The 27,954-nt window shown below is 46.9% G+C and overlaps 1 protein-coding gene across 1 annotated transcript in view; it reads left to right on the top strand.

The window, feature by feature from the left end:
* Window positions 1-27,954, top strand: part of arhgef39 (Rho guanine nucleotide exchange factor (GEF) 39) — a 48,923-nt gene that overhangs the window by 16,417 nt on the left and 4,552 nt on the right. The window contains exons 5-8 of the mRNA XM_069671413.1: window positions 377-495; window positions 9,475-9,545; window positions 17,039-17,167; window positions 22,448-22,677. Coding sequence (XP_069527514.1) covers window positions 377-495; window positions 9,475-9,545; window positions 17,039-17,167; window positions 22,448-22,677 — 549 coding nt within the window. The remainder of the gene's footprint in view (window positions 1-376; window positions 496-9,474; window positions 9,546-17,038; window positions 17,168-22,447; window positions 22,678-27,954) is intronic.

Below are 27,954 nucleotides of genomic sequence, written 5' to 3'. Positions count from 1 at the left end.
CAGCATGATGAGTGACAACAGGAGGATTTCTGTGTTTGTCAGGCTGAGCGAGCATCCGGAGAGACGCTCGGAGGTCGTCTGTGGCTGTGACATGAACATCATCATCAAGTCTGCAGGCTGCATGCCGATACTGTTAGCAACAACACACAGCCAGCTAACAGTGTGAGATCAGCCTGTTAGCATGCTGTGTTCCTGTTGACTGGCTGCTAGCGTCAGGAAACAAGGTGCATTGTAGTTGAGTCTGGACTGAGTACAGTGTGTTACATTCTGTGTAAGTGTGTTCATGAGGAGCATCCAGGCAGAGACATGTGATTCATCAGGTGTGTGTGTGTGTGTGTGTGTGTGTGTGTGTGTGTGTGTGTGTGTGTTGTGTTAGATCCAGCTGAAGAAGAACAAGGCCTTCAGACGCTTTAAGACACTACAGGAGGACCGGCCAGAGTTCAACAACCAGCGACTGGAGGATCTACTCCAACTTCCTGTGCTGAGGATCGACCAGTAAGAGTTCTACCGTCTGTTCTGTTCTCTGGCTTCATTCACTAGTTTCACACCTGTTATCAGTGCATGTGCTACAGAAGAATCTGCTGTACTGACAACAGTCAACTAACTGCAGATGATCAATACTTCAGGTTCCCTTCACCTCAGTACGACCTGTTTTAGGTCCAATGATCAGGACAGGTACAGCATCTCTCTGGCCTGTTTGCAGCACTTTGAAGACGTCATAGCTTCGTTAGCTCATCGTTAGCCTGTAGCTGCTCTTTAGGAGACACCATGTATGGGAATAAAACAATAAACGCAGTGTGATATTTGATGTAACTTAAACATCTAGTATGAAGAGACCCATTCCCCATCCCATGGTCACTGCTGGATGGAGACAGAAACACGCTCCTGAAGGTCGAGGACGAGCGGACGACGTTTCGTTCTGTTCTGAGTGAGGAAGCAGTACTTTGATTAATCCAGTTTTAAACGATAGACACTTTTTAAACCTCGTACAGTGAAAACGGTCGGCAGCTTCAGTTTCACATCTTCAGTTGTCTCCACATGATCGATGCTGAAGTTACATCACATATTCTTTCTGACAGTTTATAGAAGGCTCAGAGTGTTTGTGGACGTGTGATGGTTCTGCTGTTCTGCTGTAGACGGGTTCCCTGCTGCAGAACACAACATACAGCGTCCATGACGGATGTAATTATTCTTATTGTATGTAGCTTCCATGTAGCGTGTGCGGGATCTGTCAGAGCGTTTGCAGTGAAGCAGTCTGTGTTTGGATGTTTGGTCCTGATTTATCAAGCTGCTCCTTCTTTCTTAATGAGCTCCTTCTTCTCCTCCGTCCCTCCAGATGTACAGTCATATTTATGTGACATCCATCTATCATCACAGGGAGGTTTGTGTGAGATGAGCTGAACCTTCACCTTAACATCTGAGACGCTTTCCTCTGTTTATGTTCTCCTTCTGTGCTACAGCAGCGTCTCTCATTCATCCTCTCACTGCTCACACACTGCTGGGGTAACATGGAGCTATTGGTGTGCTGTTCGGACTCGTGGTGGGGGTAACATGATATGACGTTCTCTCAGTGTTCTGAGAGGTTCCTAACGTTCACTGCATCGCATGAACGCAGCACGACTCCTACAGACTGTCGGTTATTAATCTGCAGGTCAGGAAGTCCTGTCTGTATAAACTGGGGGCCTGCTGACTTGGTTTGTTTGTACCCAGTAGGTTCCTGCTTGTACGAGCAGGATGTCCGCTGGTGTACATGACTGACAGATAATTGTCTCCAGCTCGGCCCTCTGTCTCCCTGCTCCTCCCATCATCATCATTGATTAGTCTGACGCTCTCGGTGAGGCTCAGGAGGCTCCAGGGACGTGTCTAATTGTGTGATGATTTTAAGTGGCACGGCTGGATAATCATCTCCGGCCGGCTCCTTATCTCGCTGCGCCTCGGCGGCGGGAATCGCAGGAAATTGTTGTCACTTATCAGCGCTCAAGGATGATGGATGGAGAGTAGGGCTGGAGTGAGGATACTTATGTTGCTGCTGGGGGAGGAATAAAATCATTGGCTTTATTAAGTGGCATTCAGGGGAGCCGGCCGAGCGTCCTCCCCGCTGAGATCTCCATTATGACAGTGATGGAGTCTCAGGCTGATTGTTGGAGTGAATAGCAGTCGTCTCTGCCTGTACGAGCCGTGTTTGTGTCCATAATAGAGATGCAGCTCTCACAGAGACGGCAGCAATTTGAGGCCTCTGGTTAAATCTGTCTGAGCTGAGCTCCATTTATGCTGCATTCACGTGTGTACAGGGAGGGTGGGAATATACAGAGACCTGAGGATCACCAGACATTTAAAACATTTTGTGATTGATTATTGTGTTGACATATTTTGGGATTTATGGTCGCATTACATCTTATTGTGAATTCAGTGATGGTTCATACCTTGGTTTACAAAGACAAAGGAGAAGACGTGCTGCTGGGTGTTTGTACACATGCAGGTCTCTTTGGACACTTTGGGGTTGCTGTGCCTCATCTGTGAAGGGGTCGTTACACGAGTGTCCTTCAAAGAACAACCAAACACGCTGCAGGATTTATGGAGAATTAAAGTGCTTTATTTCACGTCTTCATCAGGGCCTCTGTCAGCTGTGCTTTGCTGTTGATACCAATGACTGTACATATCTGCTCCCATTGGACGAAAGTGATGCCAAAACAGCTCCTGTGATAGGCGCTGCCATCTTCTGATGGTGACGTCATTTAGAGCCGGTGCGCAGTAGAGATCGGCGGGTGGAGCCGCCGTAGCCACTTCCGCTAACCCAAACACACACTTAACTTACTGAAACAACAGCAAGGATCCCGCACGCCGGCGTGTTTAACAGCAGAACAGCTTCTTGTGTTGGTCTGAGGTTAAAGTTCACAGGTGTGGAAACTTCAATGACCGTAGTGATTGTGTTTGTCACGTCTCCTCTCGCTGATCGTCCTCCGCTCTGCTCACCCGGAACTGATCGGCTGCAGGAGCCGTATTTGTCAACAGAGCTGTCAATCATCATTTTGACAGCATCAAATAACTAATTAAAAGTAAACTTGTCAGAAAAAATTAACTCTTTGACGTAAATCAGCATGATAAGAACTTGAATGCAGCATTAGTCTAACATGGTGGTGGGCTCACCGTGGAGCAGGATCGTGTAAAGGCCAAACATCTGCAGAGGGCTCAGGGTCAATGTCATCCTCACTCAGCATTAAGGAGTGTGTGTGTGTGTGTGTGTGTGTGTGTGTGTGTGTGTGTGTGTGTGTGTGTGTGTGTGTGTGTGTGTGTGTGTGTGTGTGTGCTTCATTTAGTCTTTTATTTGTGACGATGGGTTTGTAATGGACTTCTTTATGTGCTCAGGTAGTTCCATCATCTTCAACAGCTGAACACAGAGATGGTTCTCCAGCACGAGGTCACACTCTGATTAATTTCTTTAGACAGAATCCTCAAACATGGAGGTTGTCTTAAGTGCTGCTCTGTGTGTCTGCAGGTACTTGTTCTGTTCCCATGAATATGTTCTGTGTGTCATTGTGTGCTCACGGCCGAGTGTGGAGTCAGGCTTTTTATGAAACAAAGAGACTCCATCATGGTGCTGGCTGTGTTGATCCTTAATGTAACACACTTCACTGAGCAGACCACATTCTGATTATTTATTCTTTAAGGAAGTTCCTGAATGAATATGTCATGAATATCTTTGGAGGCGTAGTACCTGCTGAAGCTTCTTTTTATTAGTTACAGATTATCTTTCTGTTGAAACAAAGTTTGACTCCGTGCACCTCACAGGTCAGCAGGTAGTAATGGTGTCTTTGATCACCTGTAATGTGAAAGAACCAGATTTACATGTGCAAACAATTGATGTATGAAGGAGAACTTTGAAGCCACGTTCAAGGCTGCTACTCACTGTGTCTTCACTGGGTGATGAATCCAAAGTTACTGTTATTAAACCAGCAGTTTAAGAGGGATCGCTCCGACCCAGGAAGTGAGCTTAACAAAGGATGCACTGAAGGAAGAACAGCCCTCCTCTGATCATTGTGTGGAAGAAAACAAGCTTTTCTGATTCAGTATTTTAAGCTTTACAAATCTCTGTGTTCTTTTTTATCAGAGCTTCAAAGAAACCAGAAAAGTTTTATCAGTTTTTATTATTATTATTATTATTTTCTTTTAAAAGAAAGCATCTAAACTTAAACATGTGTGATAGACAGCTTCAGCACTAATGAACTGTGTTAAAGTTAAACTAATGAACTTGTTTGTTCAAGCTTCCTTTTATTATTAAATCATATTTATTTATTAATAAAGAAAGATATTTTTGCCACATCTCTCTGCCCTCTGCATCTCTGCTGTCTCTGCATCTCTGCGGTCTCTGCATCTCTGCTGTCTCTGCATCTCTCCTGTCTCTGCATCTCTGCATCTCTGCATCTCTCCTGTCTCTGCATCTCTGCATCTCTGCTGTCTCTGCATCTCTGCATCTCTGCTGTCTCTGCATCTCTGCATCTCTGCATCTCTCCTGTCTCTGCATCTCTGCATCTCTGCATCTCTCCTGTCTCTGCATCTCTGCATCTCTGCTGTCTCTGCATCTCTGCTGTCTCTGCGGTCTCTGCATCTCTGCATCTCTGCTGTCTCTGCATCTCTGCGGTCTCTGCATCTCTGCATCTCTGCTGTCTCTGCTGTCTCTGCATCTCTGCATCTCTGCTGTCTCTGCATCTCTGCGGTCTCTGCATCTCTGCTGTCTCTGCATCTCTGCGGTCTCTGCATCTCTGCTGTCTCTGCATCTCTGCATCTCTGCATCTCTCCTGTCTCTGCATCTCTGCGTCTCTGCATCTCTTCTGTCTCTGCATCTCTGCGGTCTCTGCATCTCTGTGGTCTCTGCATCTCTGCGGTCTCTGCATCTCTGTGGTCTCTGCATCTCTGCATCTCTCCTGTCTCTGCATCTCTGCTGTCTCTGCATCTCTTCTGTCTCTGCATCTCTGCGGTCTCTGCATCTCTTCTGTCTCTGCATCTCTGCGTCTCTGCATCTCTCCTGTCTCTGCATCTCTGCGTCTCTGCATCTCTTCTGTCTCTGCATCTCTCCTGTCTCTGCATCTCTGCGGTCTCTGCATCTCTGCTGTCTCTGCATCTCTGCATCTCTGCATCTCTCCTGTCTCTGCATCTCTGCGTCTCTGCATCTCTTCCGTCTCTGCATCTCTGCGGTCTCTGCATCTCTGTGGTCTCTGCATCTCTGCGGTCTCTGCATCTCTGTGGTCTCTGCATCTCTGCATCTCTCCTGTCTCTGCATCTCTGCTGTCTCTGCATCTCTTCTGTCTCTGCATCTCTGCGGTCTCTGCATCTCTCCTGTCTCTGCATCTCTGCGTCTCTGCATCTCTTCTGTCTCTGCATCTCTCCTGTCTCTGCATCTCTGCGGTCTCTGCATCTCTCCTGTCTCTGCATCTCTGCGTCTCTGCATCTCTTCTGTCTCTGCATCTCTGCGGTCTCTGCATCTCTGTGGTCTCTGCATCTCTGCATCTCTCCTGTCTCTGCATCTCTGCTGTCTCTGCATCTCTGCATCTCTCCTGTCTCTGCATCTTTCTGCATCTCTGCTGTCTCTGCATCTCTCCTGTCTCTGCATCTCTGCGGTCTCTGCATCTCTGCTGTCTCTGCATCTCTCCTGTCTCTGCATCTCTCCTGTCTCTCCTGTCTCTGCATCTCTGCTGTCTCTGCATCTCTCCTGTCTCTGCATCTCTCCTGTCTCTCCTGTCTCTGCATCTCTCCTGTCTCTGCATCTCTCCTGTCTCTCCTGTCTCTGCATCTCTGCATCTCTCCTGTCTCTGCATCTCTCCTGTCTGCATCTCTCCTGTCTGCATCTCTCCTGTCTCTGCATCTCTGCTGTCTCTGCATCTCTGCTGTCTCTGCATCTCTCCTGTCTCTGCATCTCTGCATCTCTGCATCTCTCCTGTCTCTGCATCTCTCCTGTCTCTGCATCTCTGCATCTCTGCATCTCTTCTGTCTCTGCAGCACACTGACTTCAGGCTGACGCCCCCTGCAGCAGCACACAGAGATGAGAGCTCCAGCTTCTCTGGAGCTTGATGTGAAGCTCTTTGCTCACGTCCACGTTCAGAGCAAATCCCTGTTTCAGACTCCGATAAGACTCTTATTTTATTTTAATTGCTGTAGTTTGGGCGGTGGGGTATCTGCAGCCGGCTGTATTTACCACATGTGCATTCCTTTCCTTTTAAGCTATTAAATTTGAGTAATTACCCAGAAGCCCGTGCCATGCTCAGTAACCCGTGCAGGAGCCTGCCAGCGCCTCTTGTCTCTTAATTACATATTTGAATCCTTAATGCTGTATGCAAAGAAAATAATTAGACAGATATTTCCTTCTTTACTGACGTGAGAGAAGAAGCCCCTCTGACCTGACATGCTGCCAGCAGAGAGGGAAACCTGCACATCATCTGCATACTGGAGGAGACTGAGCTGCTTTGTTCATTAGAACATGTGAACTGTTCTGAACACGGTTCACATTATCGTCTCATTATCGCCTCTTTCTGCTCCTAACGAGCGGGACAGGGCAGCTAAACGAGGAGCTGCGTTTACATTATTTGTGCTGTAATAAAGCTCATTAGAGTGTTCCCTTTCTGTTACACAGCTGCTTTAATTAGATTTGGGTGCCGGCTCCTTAATAAGAGCGAGGGCATCCATCGCTAATAAAGCCTGTAATGTGTTTGTTATTACACGACGAGACAAGAGGAGGAGGAAGTGAGATTATTACTCTTTTTAAGCGCCTCTTAATTGGAGCTTGTTTGACTTCCGTTTCGTTTCCGATGAGTAATAGAGTACAACAACAACACTGCCCTCCTCCTCCTCCTCCTCCTCCTCCTCCTGCAGACACACCGCCATGCTAACCTGCTGTTCAGCTCCTGTCGTGCTGAAAGCTTTCACCCACAGCTCGTCTCCATGCTCAGCTGTAGAGACGTTCAGTTTTTGTACCTGTATCCTGCTGATAACAGGTGGCTGTTCCTGGGGCAGACAGGCCTGAGCCTGACGCAGAGGTTTGTCTGTTCAATCAAATTTAGCTGTTTGACTATTTGGTCCCTTTTTTCAGTCCAGCGTCTCACACTCCTCTGTCAGCCTGCATGTACACGTATCAGCTGACTGACTGTGGACACAGATTATAGTGACGACGACTCTTTTGCTAGAACTTGAAAAACAGTCAAACAGTTGTTAAAGTGAATGTGAAGTAAACTGCAGGACGTTAACGAAAGCATGTTTAAATATAACCGATAATAAATAACGTGTTTTAACTTTAAAGGAACTGAACCCTTTTCTAAACACACTTCCTCCAAAGAGTAACAGACACACTGTGTGTGTGTGTGTGTGTGTGTGTGTGTGTGTGTGTGTGTGTGTGTGTGTGTGTGTGTGTGTGTGTGTGTGTGTGTGTGTGTGTGTGTGTCTGTGTGTGTCTGTGTGTGTCTGTGTCTGTGTGTGTGTGTGTGTGTGTGTGTTCTTTATAATATTTGAGTTAAACCAAATAAAACATGAACAATGGAAGAGGACAGTAGTTACACAACAGCAGTAAATGTTCTTTATTAGACAGATGAACACATGTTTGTGTTGTTGGTGCGTCTGCAAGTGACACATGTAGGAGGCTGAACACGGACAACAACCTGTGTTAGCTTTAAAGAGACTTACAGTCGGGGAGCGGCCCTGTGCAGGAGCGTAGTTTGTACATAAAAACACACATTTGTAAAATATATTGACGTCATAAATATTAAATAAATAAATATTAATACTCTTGAGTTTCTGAAACATTCACTCAGAAAGAGAGAGAGACACAGAGAGAGAGAGAGAGAGAGAGAGAGAGAGAGACACTGACAGAGAGAGAGAGAGAGAGAGACACTGAGTGAGAGAGAGAGAGAGAGAGAGAGACACTGAGTGAGAGAGAGAGAGAGAGAGAGAGAGAGACACTGACAGAGAGAGAGAGAGAGAGAGACACTGAGTGAGAGAGAGAGAGAGAGAGAGAGAGAGACACTGGGCGAGACACTGGGAGAGAGAGAGAGAGACACTGAGAGAGAGAGACACTGAGAGAGAGACACTGAGAGAGAGAGACACTGAGAGAGAGAGACTGAGAGAGAGACACTGAGAGAGAGACACAGAGAGAGAGACACTGAGAGAGAGAGAGAGAGAGAGAGAGACTGAGAGAGAGAGACTGAGAGAGAGACACTGAGAGAGAGAGACACTGAGAGAGAGAGACTGAGAGAGAGACACTGAGAGAGAGACACTGAGAGAGAGAGACTGAGAGAGAGAGACTGAGAGAGAGAGACAGAGAGAGAGAGAGACACTGAGAGAGAGAGACTGAGAGAGAGAGAGAGACACTGAGAGAGAGAGACAGAGAGAGAGAGAGACACTGGGCGAGACACTGGGAGAGAGAGAGAGAGACACTGGGGGGGGGGGGGGTTGCTGGGCGGGCAGACACATTCAGTGGAAATCAATGTCAACCATCAATGTTTCTCAAGGTCACATCGTCCGGCTAAAAAGGATAAAGGTTTCTCGGGGAGCTGCTGCTCTGCACGGCGGTGACTGGAGAAGGAAACTTCATTCAGCTGACAGTATTGATGCCGTAAAGTGAGCAATGTACGAATGATACAGTTTAAATATAAATGAGCGGTCTAAGGCTCATGGTTTCAGGGTGCAGTTTGTTTTGTTGTTCCACACATGTTGACATGTACAGTGTGATTTATGTATGAGGTGAAATGAAGCGTAATGAGTTGATTCAGAGTGAGAACAACAAACCACATGATGTGTACCATAATGAACAGAGTGGTGAAGAGCCTGTGCTGAGAGAGAGTGCAGAGACAGTGCTGAGACCATCCATTACTTTGATTATCCATCAAAGTAATTCATTAAATATAAATAATTTAATTAGAGCGCTTTAATGTAAGAGGACTATTTTTAGCCGCGCTCAGCTGGATTGATTCCTGCAGATGTTTTAAGTGAGCCTGGATTGTTTCTCAGACTGTGACGACGTCTCAGAGGTTTGTCTCATCGTTCTTTTTCACCTCTGGATGGAGTAAAGTCAGCGTTTGGTTCGTCTGCTCAGCGATGTGTCTGAAGACGGCTCAGGTGTAGACTCTTCATGTCATCATGTTACAGCTGCGTCCGTCAGAGGTTTAAACATCAGCAACCTGCTGCTCTGCTTCTTCAGTCAGGAGATGAAGTCAGACTGAGGACAGTTTGTGGTCTGATCACTGTGTTTACTGAAGCTGCATTCAGTCTGCTGCGACAGCTCCAACACTGTGCTACATGAGCAGATGTAAGACTCACCTTCATCAAGCCGTCCTTATTTTAAACGGATGCACAGTTAGTAATAAACAATTTCTGTTTTGTCATAATTCCGTCACAGTTTGTACGACTTGAACATGTAAATGTAATTCTGAACCATGACCTGTTCCTGTGCTGTTCATTGTTTGTGCCTGAGCTGTGTGCTTTACCTCACAGGTACAAACACTTCCTGCAGGACCTGGCCGCCAACACGAGTCCAGACAACCCCGAGTTTCAGCAGATCTCAAGTGAGTGTGTTTCCCCACGATGGTGCCGCCTCCGTGAATCATTCTACTGCATTTCAATGGATGTGTCTGCTTTCATTGAAGAGCGACACATCTGAGGCTGGTCGGACAGGTTACTGTGTGGCAGGACACGGTACAGTACGCTATGATACGATAGGACACAATACCGGATGATACCGGAGCTGCAATGTTCAAATCGCAGGAGGTGTAATATCTATTAAAGGTAGAAGGTGTGTGTGTCAAAACATCAGATGTTCTGGCCGACACATCAAACACAGGCGGAAGTGTCAGATATCTGTGTTTGGAACAGATCCCTGCAGATGTCACATCATCATTATTTTAATGTTTTTCGATAAAAAATAATAATTTTAAAGTTAAAGTTCAATAAAAGTAAAACATTTTTTTTTTTAGAACCGTTCAGCCTGCAGGATACGATACAACCAAGACACGACACAGAAGCACAGGGTGAGACACGATACAGAAGCACAGGGTGAGACACGACACAGAAGCACAGGGTGAGACACGATACAGAAGACACGATACAGAAGCACAGGGTGAGACACGACACAGAAGACACGATACAGAAGCACAGGGTGAGACACGACACAGAAGACACGATACAGAAGCACAGGGTGAGACACGATACAGAAGACACGATACAGAAGCACAGGGTGAGACACGATACAGAAGACACGATACAGAAGCACAGGGTGAGACACGACACAGAAGACACGATACAGAAGCACAGGGTGAGACACGATACAGAAGCACAGGGTGAGACACGACACAGAAGACACGATACAGAAGCACAGGGTGAGACACGATACAGAAGACACGATACAGAAGCACAGGGTGAGACACGACACAGAAGACACGATACAGAAGCACAGGGTGAGACACGATACAGAAGCACAGGGTGAGACACGATACAGAAGACACGATACAGAAGCACAGGGTGAGACACGATACAGAAGACACGATACAGAAGCACAGGGTGAGACACGACACAGAAGCACAGGGTGAGACACGACACAGAAGACACGATACAGAAGCACAGGGTGAGACACGATACAGAAGACACGATACAGAAGCACAGGGTGAGACACGACACAGAAGCACAGGGTGAGACACGACACAGAAGCACAGGGTGAGACACGATACAGAAGCACAGGGTGAGACACGACACAGAAGACACGATACAGAAGCACAGGGTGAGACACGACAAAGAAGACACGACACAGAAGCACAGGGTGAGACACGATACAGAAGACACGATACAGAAGCACAGGGTGAGACACGACACAGAAGACACGATACAGAAGCACAGGGTGAGACACGATACAGAAGACACGATACAGAAGCACAGGGTGAGACACGACACAGAAGCACAGGGTGAGACACGACACAGAAGACACGACACAGAAGCACAGGGTGAGACACGACACAGAAGCACAGGGTGAGACACGATACAGAAGACACGACACAGAAGCACAGGGTGAGACACGACACAGAAGCACAGGGTGAGACACGATACAGAAGCACAGGGTGAGACACGACACAGAAGCACAGGGTGAGACACGATACAGAAGCACAGGGTGAGACACGATACAGAAGCACAGGGTGAGAAATGACACAGAAGCACAGGGTGAGATACGACACAGAAGCACAGGGTGAGACACGATTCAGAAGCACAGGGTGAGACACGATTCAGAAGCACAGGGTGACACGACACAGAAGCACAGGGTGAGACACGATTCAACAAAGACACGATACAGAAGCACAGGGTGAGATACGATTCAAAAAAGACACGACACAGAAGCACAGGGTGAGATACGATTCAGAAGCACAGGGTGAGACACGATTCAGAAGCACAGGGTGAGACACGATTCAGAAGCACAGGGTGAGACACGATTCAACAAAGACACGATACAGAAGCACAGGGTGAGATACGACACAGAAGCACAGGGTGAGACACGACACAGAAGCACAGGGTGAGACACGATTCAGAAGCACAGGGTGAGACACGACACAGAAGCACAGGGTGAGACACGATTCAACAAAGACACGATACAGAAGCACAGGGTGAGATACGACACAGAAGCACAGGGTGAGACACGATTCAGAAGCACAGGGTGAGACATGATACAGAAGCACAGGGTGAGACACGATACAGAAGCACAGGGTGAGACACGACACAGAAGCACAGGGTGAGACACGATACAGAAGCACAGGGTGAGACACGATACAGAAGCACAGGGTGAGAAATGACACAGAAGCACAGGGTGAGATACGACACAGAAGCACAGGGTGAGACACGATTCAGAAGCACAGGGTGAGACACGATTCAGAAGCACAGGGTGACACGACACAGAAGCACAGGGTGAGACACGATTCAACAAAGACACGATACAGAAGCACAGGGTGAGATACGATTCAAAAAAGACACGACACAGAAGCACAGGGTGAGATACGACACAGAAGCACAGGGTGAGACACGATTCAGAAGCACAGGGTGAGACACGATTCAGAAGCACAGGGTGAGACACGACACAGAAGCACAGGGTGAGACACGATTCAACAAAGACACGATACAGAAGCACAGGGTGAGATACGACACAGAAGCACAGGGTGAGACACGATTCAGAAGCACAGGGTGAGACATGATTCAGAAGCACAGGGTGAGACACGACACAGAAGCACAGGGTGAGACACGATTCAACAAAGACACGATACAGAAGCACAGGGTGAGATACGACACAGAAGCACAGGGTGAGACACGATTCAACAAAGACACGATACAGAAGCACAGGGTGAGATACGACACAGAAGCACAGGGTGAGACACGACACAGAAGCACAGGGTGAGACACGATTCAGAAGCACAGGGTGAGACACGATTCAGAAGCACAGGGTGAGACACGACACAGAAGCACAGGGTGAGACACGATTCAACAAAGACACGATACAGAAGCACAGGGTGAGATACGACACAGAAGCACAGGGTGAGACACGATTCAGAAGCACAGGGTGAGACATGATACAGAAGCACAGGGTGAGACACGATACAGAAGCACAGGGTGAGACACGATTCAACAAAGACACGATACAGAAGCACAGGGTGAGATACGATTCAAAAAAGACACGACACAGAAGCACAGGGTGAGATACGACACAGAAGCACAGGGTGAGACACGATTCAGAAGCACAGGGTGAGACACGATACAGAAGCACAGGGGGAGATACGACACAGAAGCACAGGGTGAGACACGATACAGAAGCACAGGGTGAGACACGACACAGAAGCACAGGGTGAGACACGATACAGAAGCACAGGGTGAGACACGATTCAACAAAGACACGATACAGAAGCACAGGGTGAGACACGATACAACAAAGACACGATACAGAAGCACAGGGTGAGACACGACACAGAAGCACAGGGTGAGACACGATACAGAAGCACAGGGTGAGACACGATTCAACAAAGACACGATACAGAAGCACAGGGTGAGACACGATACAACAAAGACACGATACAGAAGCACAGGGTGAGACACGATACAGAAGCACAGGGTGAGACACGACACAGAAGCACAGGGTGAGACACGATTCAACAAAGACAAAACAACACAGCCTGACAGGAAGCTCCAGGATACAGCTCGATACGAACGTGGCATGATATGTGACAGAAGGATGCAGCATGATATCACACAACGTGATGACAGAAGACAACAGGATAAAACACGGTTTATGATTACTTTTACTGTCCCAGTCATGCTGCACACACGGAGCCACAGTGGCATGATTGTGATAGTGACGAGAACACCGTGAAGCCGTGCTCAGCCCGACAGCCTCACAAACATCCACAGCTTCAGTTGAGACAGGAAGAAAGAGCTGTGCAGACGTTACCTCTCCACATCCTCTGAGGATGGTTGGAGTTCGTCAGCGACCTTCCAACATTAGACGAGTGTGTGACAGTCAGACTTTAATGTTGCTGTTTCTACCTGAGACGAGCACCTGGGAGAAAAGCCAATGTGTACATTTGTAGAACCTAAGAGGCGTCCTGAAACCGCGCGCCCTGTGAGGAAGCGATGGCAGCAGTCAGACGGTGTCAGAGTGAACGACAGCCCTCATTATCCTCATTTGAGGAACAAAGGACGTCTCTCTCTCCTTTCAGTCCTCATTTGTTGTTATTGTCACTGCGGAGCTGCACCAGAGGAGGACTGAGAGCAGGGAAAGCAAAATATGCATGTAAGTCCTGGTTTGATGTGGATTTTGACATAATTAATTGGGAGCGGATCAGAGGATATTAAGCGGGCGCGATATTAATAAATAAAATCTTCAACATCAACACGGATCCCGATAATGACTAATTTCAGTCGTCAAATAAACAGCGGATCTGACGGCAGAGCGAATGTACACAAGGAATTATTTATGTGTATCAATTAAAATCTCATTGCTGCTGTGCTGCCTGCTTACAAATTAAAACAGCGCCTGACTCTAAGATGAAGGTACATCTCCTCTTCCTCTTCTCATTAGAGAGGCTTTTTTTAAACTCTGTGTGTGTGTGTGTGTGTGTGTGTGTGTGTGTGTGTGTGTGTGTGTGTGTGTGTGTGTGTGTGTGTGTGTGTGTGTGTGTGTGTGTGTGTGTGTGTGTGTGTGTGTGTGTAAACTTCCTACAGTCAGCCTGCTTGTATCGTAAAGGGAATTATTTAAAAAAAGAAACTCCAGACAAATCACATTGTATCTGATTAAACAAACTGGAATCACAGGAGGCTTTGTTGTTGTTGTGCTGCTCTCTCCTCCTCTTCCTCTCCTCCTCATCCTCACCTCCTCTTCCTCCCTGTAAACCCTCTCCCCCTCGCTCCCTCGCACTGCGTTCAGGCTGGATTTAATTGTTGTAATTGCAGAGCTTCAGGACTTTTAATATGACACTCTAACGCTGTATTTCTCTGTAGAAACTATAAGCGAGCGTGACCCGGCTCTGCGCCTGTGTCAGAGATTTAACAGGAAAGTTAATCGAGTCTAAACAGAGAATAAATGGAATAAAGAGCTGTAAGAAACCAGAGATGTTTCCAGAATGTGTAATAGGCCGATGTATTATTAATGCCTCGGCCAGAACTCAGCTGTAATTAGGAGTTGTTGTTTTTCTAAAGCAGGCGCTGGAAAATATTCCAAACACGTGCAACAAAGGGAGAAAGTCTGCACGCTCGCCCTGTTTGGTTTACATTGTAATTGTTGTGAAGTTAAGCGAGCCAATTAGGCCGTGATTATTTTAGAGTTGATGCGTCGCCCTGAGGATCAAGTTCATCCGCAGAGTTTCAGACTCACAACAAAAGCAGCAAAGTTGAGCTTGAAATTAGAATCCGTCTCTTTGTTGTTATTTTGGACGCGTTAATGATGTAGCTCTAAATGTTTACAGCAGCATCACAGCCGCACTCAGTCAGTGGAGGCTTCTTTCTGTCTGTTCTGACGATTTAAATATTTGTTCTGGGGCGAACATTTTACAGCTTCGTGCAAGAAGTCAGGAAGGTTGTTTTTAAAGGTTCTCCACATGCAGAGAGACGTGTGATCACACTCGTTTATTGATCAGTGAACACGTCACGACTCATTCAGATTCTACAGTCACATTTTGCTGCTGTAAAAGTACACGTACAGATCCACGTGTGAGGTACACGTACAGATCCACGTGTGAGGTACACGTACAGATCCACGTGTGAGGTACACGTACAGATCCACGTGTGAAGTACACGTACAGATCCACGTGTGAGGTACACGTACAGATCCACGTGTGAGGTACACGTACAGATCCACGTGTGAGGTACACGTACAGATCCACGTGTGAAGTACACGTACAGATCCACGTGTGAGGTACACGTACAGATCCACGTGTGAAGTACACGTACAGATCCACGTGTGAGGTACACGTACAGATCCACGTGTGAAGTACACGTACAGATCCACGTGTGAGGTACACGTACAGATCCACGTGTGAGGTACACGTACAGATCCACGTGTGAAGTACACGTACAGATCCACGTGTGAAGTACACGTACAGATACTTGTACTCAAACATGCACACTGTATGTGTGTGTGTGTGTATGTGTGCGTGTGTGTGTGTGTGTGCGCGTGTGTGTGCTCCCTGTTTGTTGTGCTCTCTGCTCTAATGTGAAAAAGACACTTGCGTGTTTTTATTTAGTGACAAACAGTTGGCAGAACAGAGAGAGCACTTCACAGCTGACAGAGAAAAACACTTTACACAAGTCAGATAAAACGCCCCCCCCCTCCCAATCAGTGAGAGCAGTAACCAGCATGCACTGGGGTCATTACAGGAATCTGCAGAAGATATGATTCAGTTTATTTCCTTTTATTAATTTATGTTCTTACTTCCTGTGAGCGTGGTGATGAAACGTTTTCTTCTCATTTAAAGTGACAGTACACGTCTCAGTATTTCTATGTCGTGCAGGTCCTGATGTATCGACGTCAGAGTATGTCGATGCACGATAATAACAGCTGCCTACATCAGTGACACCATCGGTTATTTGCATTTAAACTAATCGTTTAAACGAATAGTTTTTGAGATTACAATATGACCACACATTATGTCCCAATACTCCAGAGTACAGGTGTATTCTTACGGACAGTATCACCTAGAGGGGTTACAGTAATAGTATTTATAGTTTGAAAATAGGCTGCGTTTAATAATGAATGTGTGTGTGGACGGATCTGTGTTTTGATTGGTTCGTTTGTTCATAAAGAAGAGGTGTTTCTTTAACCTCAACCTGTCGTCGTGTTTTGTCCTCAGCTCAGAGTTTCAGTTCAGACGAAAGAAGCCACAGAGTGTTCACACGAACAGCCTGAAGCACAGAAGGAGATTTTATTAACTTAGAAACTTAAATCAAATCATATTGATCCTTTAAAAACTAGTTGAGGATGTTTTATGTTAATCCAATCATCTTTGCAGCTGTAGTTTTCATGGTTTGAGCGGCTGGTCCCATCATGGTTTAGGGCTGCGACTAATGATTATTTATTGATTAATCTGTGGATTATTTTCTCTTCATTAGTTGTTAAAAAAGCTCATCGTTCATGAGTCAGATATTAAGAGGTGTTTAAAAACCCTCTCCCTGAAGAAGCTGGAAACGGATGATGTCTCACAGTGTTGCTCAAATGATGATTGAAATATTCATTTATGTTCTTCGTGTTGATTCATCGATGACTGGTTGCAGCTCATCGTGGTTTTAAGAACCCGCCGCGCTGTCTAAAGCCCGTCCATCTCTCGTCTTTAACCCGAGCACAAAGAAGGTAGAGTCGGAGGATGAGCAGGTGATCGGAGGCTCAGACGATCATCTTTAATATCTTAACATCATCCTGCTCCTTTCTGTCCTGATCAAACCTTTGTGTTATTTATGAGCCTTGTTTCACACACACAGATAAATAAATGTGTACTTGTATGGTGATATAACAGTGTGTGTGTGTGTGTGTGTGTGTTTGCTGCAGGAGCGGTGGATCATGTGTGCGAGGTGTCCCAGCGTATCCAGAACAATACCCGGCGCCATGAGAACCACCTGCAGCTGTGCCGGGTGCAGAAACTGCTGAAGGGGCGAAAGACGAAGGTGTTGGCTGCAGGTTAGAGCCTCTGATCACTTATTCCTTTCATCTCCTCCTCCTCCTCCCCCTCCTCCCCCAGCTCTCCCAGAGGACACACATGCAGCGGGAGGAGGAGGAGGAGGAGGAGGAGGAGGAGGAGGAGGAGGAGGAGGAGGAGGAGGAGGAGGAGGAGGTAAATGAGTTAACTCTGGCCTGGATTGATTTGAATCGATGGATTCTTTCTCTCAGGAAGTGTTTTGATCGTTACTTTATTAGCAGAGCATTAATGCTAACTGTTAGCCGCTCCTTCATCCTGCCGTCCTCCTCTTCATCATGTTCCTCCTCTACTTGTGGAGCGGGGACTCTTTCTCTGCGTCTCCCCCTCCCCTGGCCCCTTTGTCTGGCCTCCTCGTTGCTCCTCTCACCCTGCCAATCTCCCCCAGGACCAATTAGAGCTCGGCCTCGTCTCCGACCAGCACATAAAAAGGCAGCAGAGTGTGTGTGTGTGTGTGTGTGTGTGTGTGTGTTTGTTTGCTTGCTTGGATATGCAGCGTGCTTTGTGTGTGTGTGTGTGTGTGTGTGTGTGTGTGTGTGTGTGTGTGTGTGTGTGTGTTTGCGGATGTGTCGGTGCAGCGCTGAATAGCAGCTCATCTCTCTAATGCCGATGTGGGAAGTTCCAAAAGCTTCCTCTCATCCGAGTTCTCAGGCCCTCGCAGCTCCGCCGGCTTCCTCTCCAGCCAATAAACCGACGGTCCCACCAGGCACACTTCAGAGCACGCACCCCCCCGAAGCCTCGCGCCGACCCGCGCTCCTTCCTCCCCTCCAACACCTCGTCTAATGTGGCAGAAAGAAGCTCTGCCTTTTCCACATGAAGCAGCGCGGCCCCTCCGACATATTAAGTAGCTCTGTAGGAGACGGGGGGGGGACAAAGACTGGATCAATGGGACATCGATACAGCAGGCAGTCAGACGTTTCCACAAACCTCCTTCAATTTAGACGTCTCACTCATTACATCCTCTCTCACATTATCTTTACTTCCTGTCTGTAGTTTGGCACATTCTTATCCGTGTGTCTCAGGTAAGGGACCGTCTCTGAGTGTTCTCAGGTGCTTCATATCCTGAATCTCTGAACTGAAACTAAAAGATTATGAAAGTAAATAAATACAAAATAATTGTGTAGAAATTAAAAAGCAGAAACAAAAAGTGGACTCGCTTCATTGTTTTTTCGACTTCATCATTTTAAACCGGATTATTCAACACTGATCTCCTGCAGTCTGATCCCGTCTCCGCCTGCTGCCTGAGCGTGTTGCACCATCTCTGACCCCCTGACGGTCGCTTTCCTTTTCAGACTGTTTGCTTCATCTGAGCGTCGAGTTTGTTTCTTCTTCTTTGGATTTTCACTTCTTGTTGAAGTTGTATCTGTAGTCATCCATCTTTTCTTTGTTTGTTCAGCCATAGTAGATTACTGTTTACTCGCAACGCTTGCAGAGAGCGGAAAAGCAGCCGCTTAGCTCCGCCCACCCTCTCTGGCAGACCAACCACTGCTGGCTGATGGAGAACACGTCACTAACTGGGCGCCGCCACAGACACCCAGCCCATAATAATACTATATACTGCAGATGCAAAGGCTTTCATCAGTGGGCCATAGGCTCAGTCACCATGTGTTACCTCATTCAGTGAGAGAGAGAGACTTACAGACATTTATTGACATAAATAAACTGATGCCGTGCTGCTAAATTAATGTCAGTATTAACCCTTTATAGGATCAGGCTCTTGTTTTGTGTTCATAGTTATTTTCAAGAGTTAGCGGCTAACACTAGCTTAGCTTTCTGCAGGTAGACTGTTCCATCGGTGGCCGTCACATGCATGTCTGTCTTTACAGTCAAAGGCTGCGTCTCCTCCTCCTGACTGTGACTTCAGTCTAACCTCACTCAAACACACAGAGCTGACCTGGAAGGACTTTGACAGACAGATGAACAGGATCGATTGGATGCTGTGGATGTGTATTGATCTCTGACTGCTGATCGGTTCATCTTTATCAGCCACAGATTCATAGATGATGAGAGTATTGAGTAGCAGCAGCTGTAGTCTGATTTCTTGTCCTGTTAGTTTTAATAATCAAAGGGTCACATGTCGGAGTTTCCTGTGGGCCTGCTCTCTGACCTGAACTAAAGAGCTCCTGCAGTGACTTTCCAAACCTCCGCCTCACCCTGCCCTCCGTCTCTGTTGTTCCTCGGACACATGAGGAGGATCAGGACCCTTTGTAGGAGCCTCACCTGCCTCGCCCCCCCCCACCTGGTCCAGTCCACAGACTTTGTTGTAGAGCAGAGGGTCTCTGTGACACGGGGAGCTGAAAGGCCCCGACACGCAGAGGAGAGCTTGCCACTTCCTGCTCTTTGAACCTCAAAGCTCTGCGGACGGTCAGATGTAGGCGGGGGGTCTGAGAGAAGCTGGCCCCCCCACCACACACACACACACACACACTCTGTCTGCAGAGAGATCTGATTAAAGTTTAAAGTTTCTGCAATAGCTCCACATTTAGTTGATCTTATACAGGAAGTACATTATACGACCTTTAACCTTTAAACTTCCCGTTCAGATGCTGTAGCTAAAGGAGCAGACCCCAGCCTGTCTGAATCGTCACTACAGCTGATGTTACTGACGTGCATCCGTCTCAGCACGCTGGACGCTGGCAGCATCCTGACGCCTGAGCAGACATGAAACACTCGGCTGCTCGAGCATGAAGTCAAGAACATATTCTCGTGATTTCTAAAAGTTTACTCACTCACTCATCAGAGCTTTGACATGAAACAGAAACTCAAACATTCACATTTTAGATTACTTTCAACATGGCGCCCCCTGGTTTAGCTTCACTTTGACCAAACACAGAGACTTAAGCTAAGCTAAGCTAAGCTAAGCTATCAAATCTTACATATAAGAGAATTGTCGGAGCCCATTCACATCAACCCATCGGCTTTCCTGACAATGATTAACCCTCGGGGGGGCAGACAGCCAGTGTAGCGAGCAGATATCTGATAACTTCACAGGCAGCCAGTTTACACTAAGTTACCTGTTTAAAACCAGATTTCCTTTGATATGCATGTTTACTGCTTTACAACATAAAGCTCTCATTCCTGCTAAAGTCTCCTTCTTATCCTACCTTACAGACATGCACACGTCTTGTTGTGCACCTCAGCGCGCAGATAAGCGTCCTAACATTCATCGTGTAGTAGCACAGAGCTAACGTCAGAGGTGTGTTCCTCACACACCGCTAACAAAACCCTGTCTTCCTCGACGTGCAGTCTGCAGCTTCAGTTAATTCACTTTGTCTCTTGTTCCCGACGGTGTAACTCACACACTCTGCCCGCCTGCCAGCTCCTGTCAATCAAACTCAGACCGGGACGTGCCACTCCAGCCGGCTGAGACAGGAGGAGCATGTTTTACATTTTCCCAAAGAGCGTCTTACTTTATTTAAAACTGTTCGTGAAACACTAGAAGCTCATTGGCTCAAGTCTGGAGTCCAGACGGATCACTGCAAGTGATTTCAGAAGGACGTGACACCTGCACAGGGTGAGCTGTGAGCCCAACATACACACATGCTCTCTGACCTTACATTCTTATTACCTCCATAAATCTGGTGTTTCTCACATTTCCAGCAGCACCAGTGTTTAGCTGGATGACCGGATCTTACAACGACGAAGCTGAAAAACAGCTAGCAGCATGGCTAACAGCAGCTAACAGCACGGCTAACAGCGGCTAACAGCACGGCTAACAGCACAGCTAGCAGCATGGCTAACAGCACGGCTAACAGCACAGCTAGCAGCATGGCTAACAGCACAGCTAGCAGCATGGCTAACAGCACGGCTAACAGCACAGCTAGCAGCATGGCTAACAGCACAGCTAGCAGCATGGCTAACAGCACGGCTAACAGCACAGCTAGCAGCATGGCTAACAGCACGGCTAACAGCACAGCTAGCAGCATAGCTAACAGCAGCTAACAGCACGGCTAGCAGCACAGCTAGCAGCATGGCTAACAGCACGGCTAACAGCGGCTAACAGCACGGCTAACAGCGGCTAACAGCACGGCTAACAGCTAACAGCAGCTAACAGCACACACAGCGTCCTGGTGGTCGCCCCTAACATGCCTCCAGTTTCCTCCATCTGGACAGCACACAGTGAAGCTGCACAGGAAACCCATTGTACTCTTCTTCTGCGACTTCATACGTGTTAAAAAGATCTTACAGCGTTACATGCAGCTTTATGAAACCTTATTTTCCTGCAGTCGAGTGGCCAGAAAACAGAATAGTCCTTTAAATAAACCCGTGTCAGTTACTGACCCGGGTTTGTGGGGCAGTTTAGACCTGAGTGTTTGTTGTGATGAGCGGCCGGACTGAGTGTTCGCTGTAACAAGCTGTGTGTGTCCTTACAGGCGTGTTTCAGGCTCAGCGTTTTATTTATATCATATTTAACAGAACGATCACAAGCACGGCTCCAATCTCCTCTCAACACCTGAGAGAGTCTCGGGGTGTCTCTTCACTGTTTTCCCTTTAAGACCCATGGCATTTTAAAAGCAATTTGACCCCCGCCTGGCCCGGCCACTTAATCTCAGCGGGCTCGTCTGCGGCTGGAAACGTCCTCTGTGAGCCCCAGAGGCACGGCTCCGGACACTCGGGCTCGCTGCAATCACAGGCGACCGGCGGGGGCAATTACAAAGCACCCTGCACCCGGGCTGAATTTTCATCTTATCTATCCAAATGTCAGCCTCTCGCTTATTAGCTATCATCACGCTGCTGCCAATCACGGAGGCAGAGATGAGAGCCTTCCTCAGCAGACAGCCACACCCCGACACGTCCACCTCCCACTGAGTCCGTCTTCCTTCATTTATCTGCCACTGCAGCTTCGTTAGCTCGTTAGCTCGTTCTCTGCAGAGACAATGATTCTATCCTGTGATGTGGGTTAAACCTGCTCTGGTGGTCCGTCTGAGTGTCAGTGCCACTTACCTAGGTTTGAGGTTCGGTGGTGTTTATCATCTTATTGAATCCCTCATCAAACATTCACGTGCTTTAACACGTCCGAGTACCTTTAAGAGGAAATCAGGTATTTTTAATCCTGGGCCTATTTTTAAACATTTCGGGTACACAAAGTGTTGGAAGGGCTCCAGAAGATGTCTTCAGCCATCCTTGGTCATGTGGTTTGAAAGTCATTAGATCAGTCTCTGTGTTATAGTGTCCCAGGTGTCTCAGTGCATGCTGGGAAACCCAGCAGCTTCTCTCCCACCCGGACAATCAGCTAAAGATCGTGTTTCTGTCTCCTGTCACAGGGCGCTGGTTCATCCGTGAGGGCTGGCTGAAGACGGTTCCTCCAAAAGGTGCAGAGGCCAAACCCAAGATGTTCTTCCTGTTCTCCGACATGCTGCTGCAGGCCAAACGCTGCAGCCCTCTGCATCCCACCAACGGGGACAAGTTTGTGGGCCAGCACGCCTACCCTCTGCAGGACTGCAGCGTGGAGAAGGTGTTCGGACACACCAGGAGCCAGGGAGGCCTGCTCAGTGTGAGTGCCAGCTGATCGTATAGAAATCATTAGAGGGATCAGCTCAGTCCCAAAACAGATTATTAAATACATGGGAAGGATACATGACGTTAACACAGAGCTGCAGCCTCAGAGCTAACATCCTGGAGCTTCAGGATATTAACTAGGTCAGGAGATGTGTGCACCACTTTCCAGTTGCACTCGTACCTTCATTTGTTGATGTGTCTGTGAAACAAGTGCTCTGAGTCCTCTGAGTCCGGTGCCCTCTCTGGATCTTAGTTATCCTTCCTCAGATTTCTGTGTGTCTGCCTGTCTCCAGCCTGTCCTCCTGTAGCTCTGAGGTTGACGTACACTAGAGACTGTCACAGACTACACCTTTAGTTATCTGCACTGATTCAGGCTCTAACATGAGATGGGGAAGCATTAGCAGCTAGCAGGGTGCGTGTCAGTAACATACCACATTATAAATTCATGTCCCTGATCTTCTCTTCCATCAGACGGATCAAACTGAGTCGAGCTGACGCGGGTTGTTTAACTTCCTGCAGAAATGTAGTTAAAGTAAAACGTTCGTTGGACAGCAGGTGTGCAGACATCTGTTCACTGATTTGAGTCCACACCTGACTGAGTCTTTAGCTGAAGCTTTATTTAATTTGCTCTGCTGATGTATGTTGATTTGTCTTACCTGTACTGTGCACGGTGTCTGTGGTGTACTCTGACACTCTCTCCAGCCTCTCTGAGTGAAACGTCTCTCAGCTCTGCCTGTCAGAGACGACCTCTGCTCCCTCTGCTCCTCCTGATCACTGCAGACCCTCTCTGCATTAGTGTGAAAGTTGAACTTTGAATGTGTCTGTCGTCTCCGCCGCCTCCGTCTACGGGCCTCAGTGCAGCTGCTGGCTGACAAACTGTGTCTGAATGATGAAGCTGCTGTCATGAAACATTCAAAGGAAGCGTCGCGCGTCATTGACTGAGTAACCAAAGCGTTTCTGCAGCGAGCGTTTAGTGCCAGTGCTGCACGGTATCAATATTCATTCAGCAGCACACGGCTCTTTATGTCGAGCTGCTAATGTGCTTCCTGTGACGCTCGGCGGCCGCGTGCAGCTCTCATTACTGTCTGTCCAACCTGAAGGCAGCATGGAGGAGCTCTCACAGTCACTCAGTGTACGGGAGGACCGACACGGTCCGACACTGACAGAGAGGAAACTAATGTAACTCAGTAACACATGTTTTTAGCTTTTTATCCAAACTAGAGAGGAGTCAGGAAAAAACAGTGAGTGAGAAAAATCCAGAAAGACGTATGTAAGAGGACGTAGCCTCTGGTTTAAATGAGAAGACAGTGTATGCAGGAGTGTCTTAAACCTGCATTCTCTCTGATGTCCAGCAGGGGGCGACTCAGTGTGATCCTATAGAAGTCTATGAGAACATGCTCCTCCTCCTCTCCTGATGTATTCCCTCAGTAAACATGTTCCTAATGAGTTTATGGTCTCAGTCTCTAGTTTCAAGTCTTCTTCAACACAGCATGATGTTCATTTAGTCACTGATGCTCCCATTGAGAGTCACACAGACCAGGAAGAGGGGAGGGGTTAGGGCGGGGCTACCTGTGATTGACAGGTTGTTGCCACGCCTCTTTTTTGTGCGAGCATCCTGCGGTACTTATCGATGCTGTCAGGATGTGAAGACAATTTCAACACGTCTAAAATAAAACACACAAAGACACAGTGTGTATAACGTGACAGCTGTGTGAGCTTTAAGGAAAAGGAGATCAATAACATGTCACTGTTTTACATTAGAGTACGTCCACATCAGGCTGATTGATTATGTGTTTAAATAACTCACTTTTTAATTCACCAAAAATCATTCAGCCTGTGAAACATCTAAAAACTGTTTTTACAAAACCTGAAACATTTAAATGTTAAATAAAACAAAACTTCACGTTCGAGATGAAACCAAAGAATATTCCTGCTGACGGATGGAAATAACTAATAATTAACAATTAATATATTTATGTATTTTTATAAAAGTGTTTGCAGTCTGTTCTCCGTCTGGTGACCGAGGATTGATTTCCTGCTCCAGCTCTGAGAACAGGAAGTGTTCAAATGAGACGGGCGTGTAAACTAAATGATTCTCCAGTTTTAAAGACAAAAACAGAACGATGATCAAAACAGGAGAATCACAAATCAGAGCATGTCAGCAGCTCCGTCAGGAAACCTGAGGAGACAACGTCTCTGATATTAACAGCCAATGGAAGTCACAGCTACACATAACATTTACTATGAATCAACCCGCGCTAACCCTGTGAATGAACCCTTCTGTTAGTTAATTAGTAACATCAGTAACACCTGAGTCATGTAGCACCTGATGAACAGGTAACAGCAGCTACGACACACGTGTGTGTGTTTTAACATGTGAACACATCAGCATGTTACACTGCAGCTCCTCCTGTTTCCTCCTCCTGTTTCCTCCTCCTGTTTCCTCCACGTTACACAAAATACAATCAATAATTGAATCTATAACACATTCTGTTATTCCCTCAGAGCTCGCTGCGACGGCTCTGAATGTTTTTACTCTTCAGACCTAAAGTTTGACGACATCGTGTTTACCATGAAAAATATAAAAATGTACAATTAATAATGGAATGATAAAAGACGTTAGCAAGAAGGCTAGTTTCCATGTTTGGTCTGCGGACAGGAAACGAACACGAGGAGCTTAAAGTTCTTCAGCAGACAACACGCTCTCAGGCCGGTCACATGTTTACTCCATTCATTGATCGTCAAAGCTGCAGATGATTCATTTACTATTGATTTATTAGTTGAGCTCTAAATAACACAGTTAAGTTCTGACCAACATTTAATCCATGTGAGCATGACAACACTGATGTGCTGCTCCGCTCTGAAGTTTAAATGGAAGAAGAGCTCGTTGTCCTGCTGCCTGATCTGCTTCATGATCTTTGATCAATAATCATATCAGTTCGTACAGGTGAACGTATTCAGTGACAGTGTGCAGAGACAAAACACAGAGGGCAGCATGTGGAGTTAGTCTGTCCTGAGACGGTTTGAGACGGTGTTACAGAGGAACATGTGGGCAGCTACAGCTCTATTTATTTAGTTATCAGGACTGTGTGTTATCAGTTATCTATTGATTAACTGATTGATTTTAAATTCCAAATAAAACAGATCAACATCCAAAGAGACATTAAGGCCAAGTTTATCTGAACAGGTTGATTTTAAAGAGTGTTGATAGTTTGTTGGTTTATCATCTGTTAGATCCAATAATCAATCAGAAGTTTCTCCAGGAAAAAATGCATTATTATTATTATAATTATTATTGTTATTATTATTATTATTATAATTATTATTATTATTATTATTATAATTATTATTATTATTATTATTATAGTGATTAATACTTTGTGACACAGACTCTGTATATTCAGGATGTTCAGCGCAGTGAGCACTGAGAGGCTGATGTGTTAGCAGGGTGTCCTCCGTGTCTGCAGCCGGTGCAGCAGCAGCACCGCGCCGCTCTGACTTCTCTGTGGAGGCTGGTGTGAATTAAAAGCGTCGCTCCTGCTGCTTAATGAAAAGCCTCTGATGTGCAGATTACTCTGAGCTGTATTATGTGGCGAGCAGTGATGGCCGCCCGCTGTAACAGAATGTCTCAGCTGCTGGATCAGATTAGGCTGCAGATCCGTCTCTTCCGGCCCTGCACTGAATACATCTTCCTCACGCGCGCCGCACGTTATCTAATGGCAGAAATGGCATTTCATTAGCCTCTTATCCCGCCGAGGCCCCAATGCATACTCAATAGCATTACACGTAATTTCTCATAAGGACACATTATTGATCCCGGGCCCCTACCTGAGCGCAGGAAAAGGGCTGTCAGCACTCCAGGGCCCGGCTCATCCCGCCAATGAAGAATTAAAGCCAAATTAAATTTGACAGCTGTAAATGCCAGGCCAATCTATATGCAAAGTCTGCAGGAAAAATCGCTTTTATTAAAATTTCTGCTGTTTGTTTTTTTGCTGCCGGTCACACGTGTTTGCAGAGAGCGCTTTCCTCCTCTTCCTCTCCTCCGTCGCTCTGCAGCCTCACATCCCCGCGCCGCTCCAACACTTTCCCACATCCCTGACACATTCCCTTTGATGTATAAATAATCAAGCTAAATTATGTGCGGCGACGAGGCTGCGTGCTCTGCCGCTCTTATTATACAAAGTAATTTCTACCTAAGAGGGTCAGATTTCCTGACAAATCCCTAATTACCGCGCGGCAACAGAAGAGGAATCTATTTGTGCATAAATCAGCCGCCGTCCCCGCAGTGAGAGCGCCGCACTGAACTCTGTAATTAGATAATACTTGTGATGATGCTGCATGTGAAGTCTTAATCTATTTAATGTACAATAAGAGCCCCCCCTCCCTGTGTAGAGACATCATCATGTGTCTCCAGCAGGTGATGGACGTGTGACTTCCTGTGCAGCTGCAGGTGAATGTGAGGGTCTGATGAAGGCCTCGTCCTGCTCCTGTCAGAGCTGCTGCCGTCACCATGCTGCTCTGAAGGCTCCGTCTGTTCTTTAGTACAATCAGAGGAATCAGAGTATTTTTACCTGAGAGGAGGAGGACCCTGTCACTGTGCGGGAACCAACAGAACAAAAGAGCTGATTAAAACAGATTCTTTATTTCCTATTCCTCGGTCAGACGTTTGGCTGTTGATCGTCTGACGGTGAAATCAGCAGCATGTTTTACTGAAGCCCGAGCCGACAGAGACGAGGTCTCTGCCTGATGTAGCCTGCCCTCTACTGTTAGTATAAAGTAACTGCAGGTTGAGCCCTGCTGCAGACAGAACAAAGGATGAGGCCTCTGAAGCATCACCAGTCTCATAGGTCTACCTGTCTGTGGTTCGTCGTATCACCAGGGAAACCGAGAACAATTTATTGTCCAGTTTCCTTTAAATGTTTAGTGAAGACTAAATCCATAAATGTCCCTGAAGGACTCTGTAAAGCGTCTTCCTTTGAAACGTGATCAGTTAAAGAAAGCACCTTAAAGAGCTTCTGTTCTGTTTTCACAGCGTCGGTCCGAAGGCTGCTGAGTCAGTGAACGTTTCACCTCCAGCTTTTCTTTGTCTGCCACAGCAGCGGGAGACGATCACCGTCCCTTTAAACAGCGTGCTGAGGACGGTGATGAGTCCCCGCGCCGGCAGCGTGAGGCAGAGGCAGAGGCAGGAAGTCAGACCTTCAAACATTCACATAAATAACTGTTATGAACACATCGTGTGAGCATGTGTCAGAGCCATCCTCAGATCAAACCT

The sequence above is a fragment of the Semicossyphus pulcher genome, unplaced genomic scaffold (genome assembly GCF_022749685.1).
Source record: "Semicossyphus pulcher isolate SPU_LCO1_2020_fin unplaced genomic scaffold, fSemPul1.0.p SCAF_20, whole genome shotgun sequence".
NCBI lineage: Eukaryota > Metazoa > Chordata > Actinopteri > Labriformes > Labridae > Semicossyphus > Semicossyphus pulcher.
Note: the sequence above shows the minus strand (reverse complement) of the source record. Positions and strands in the feature narration are given on the sequence as shown.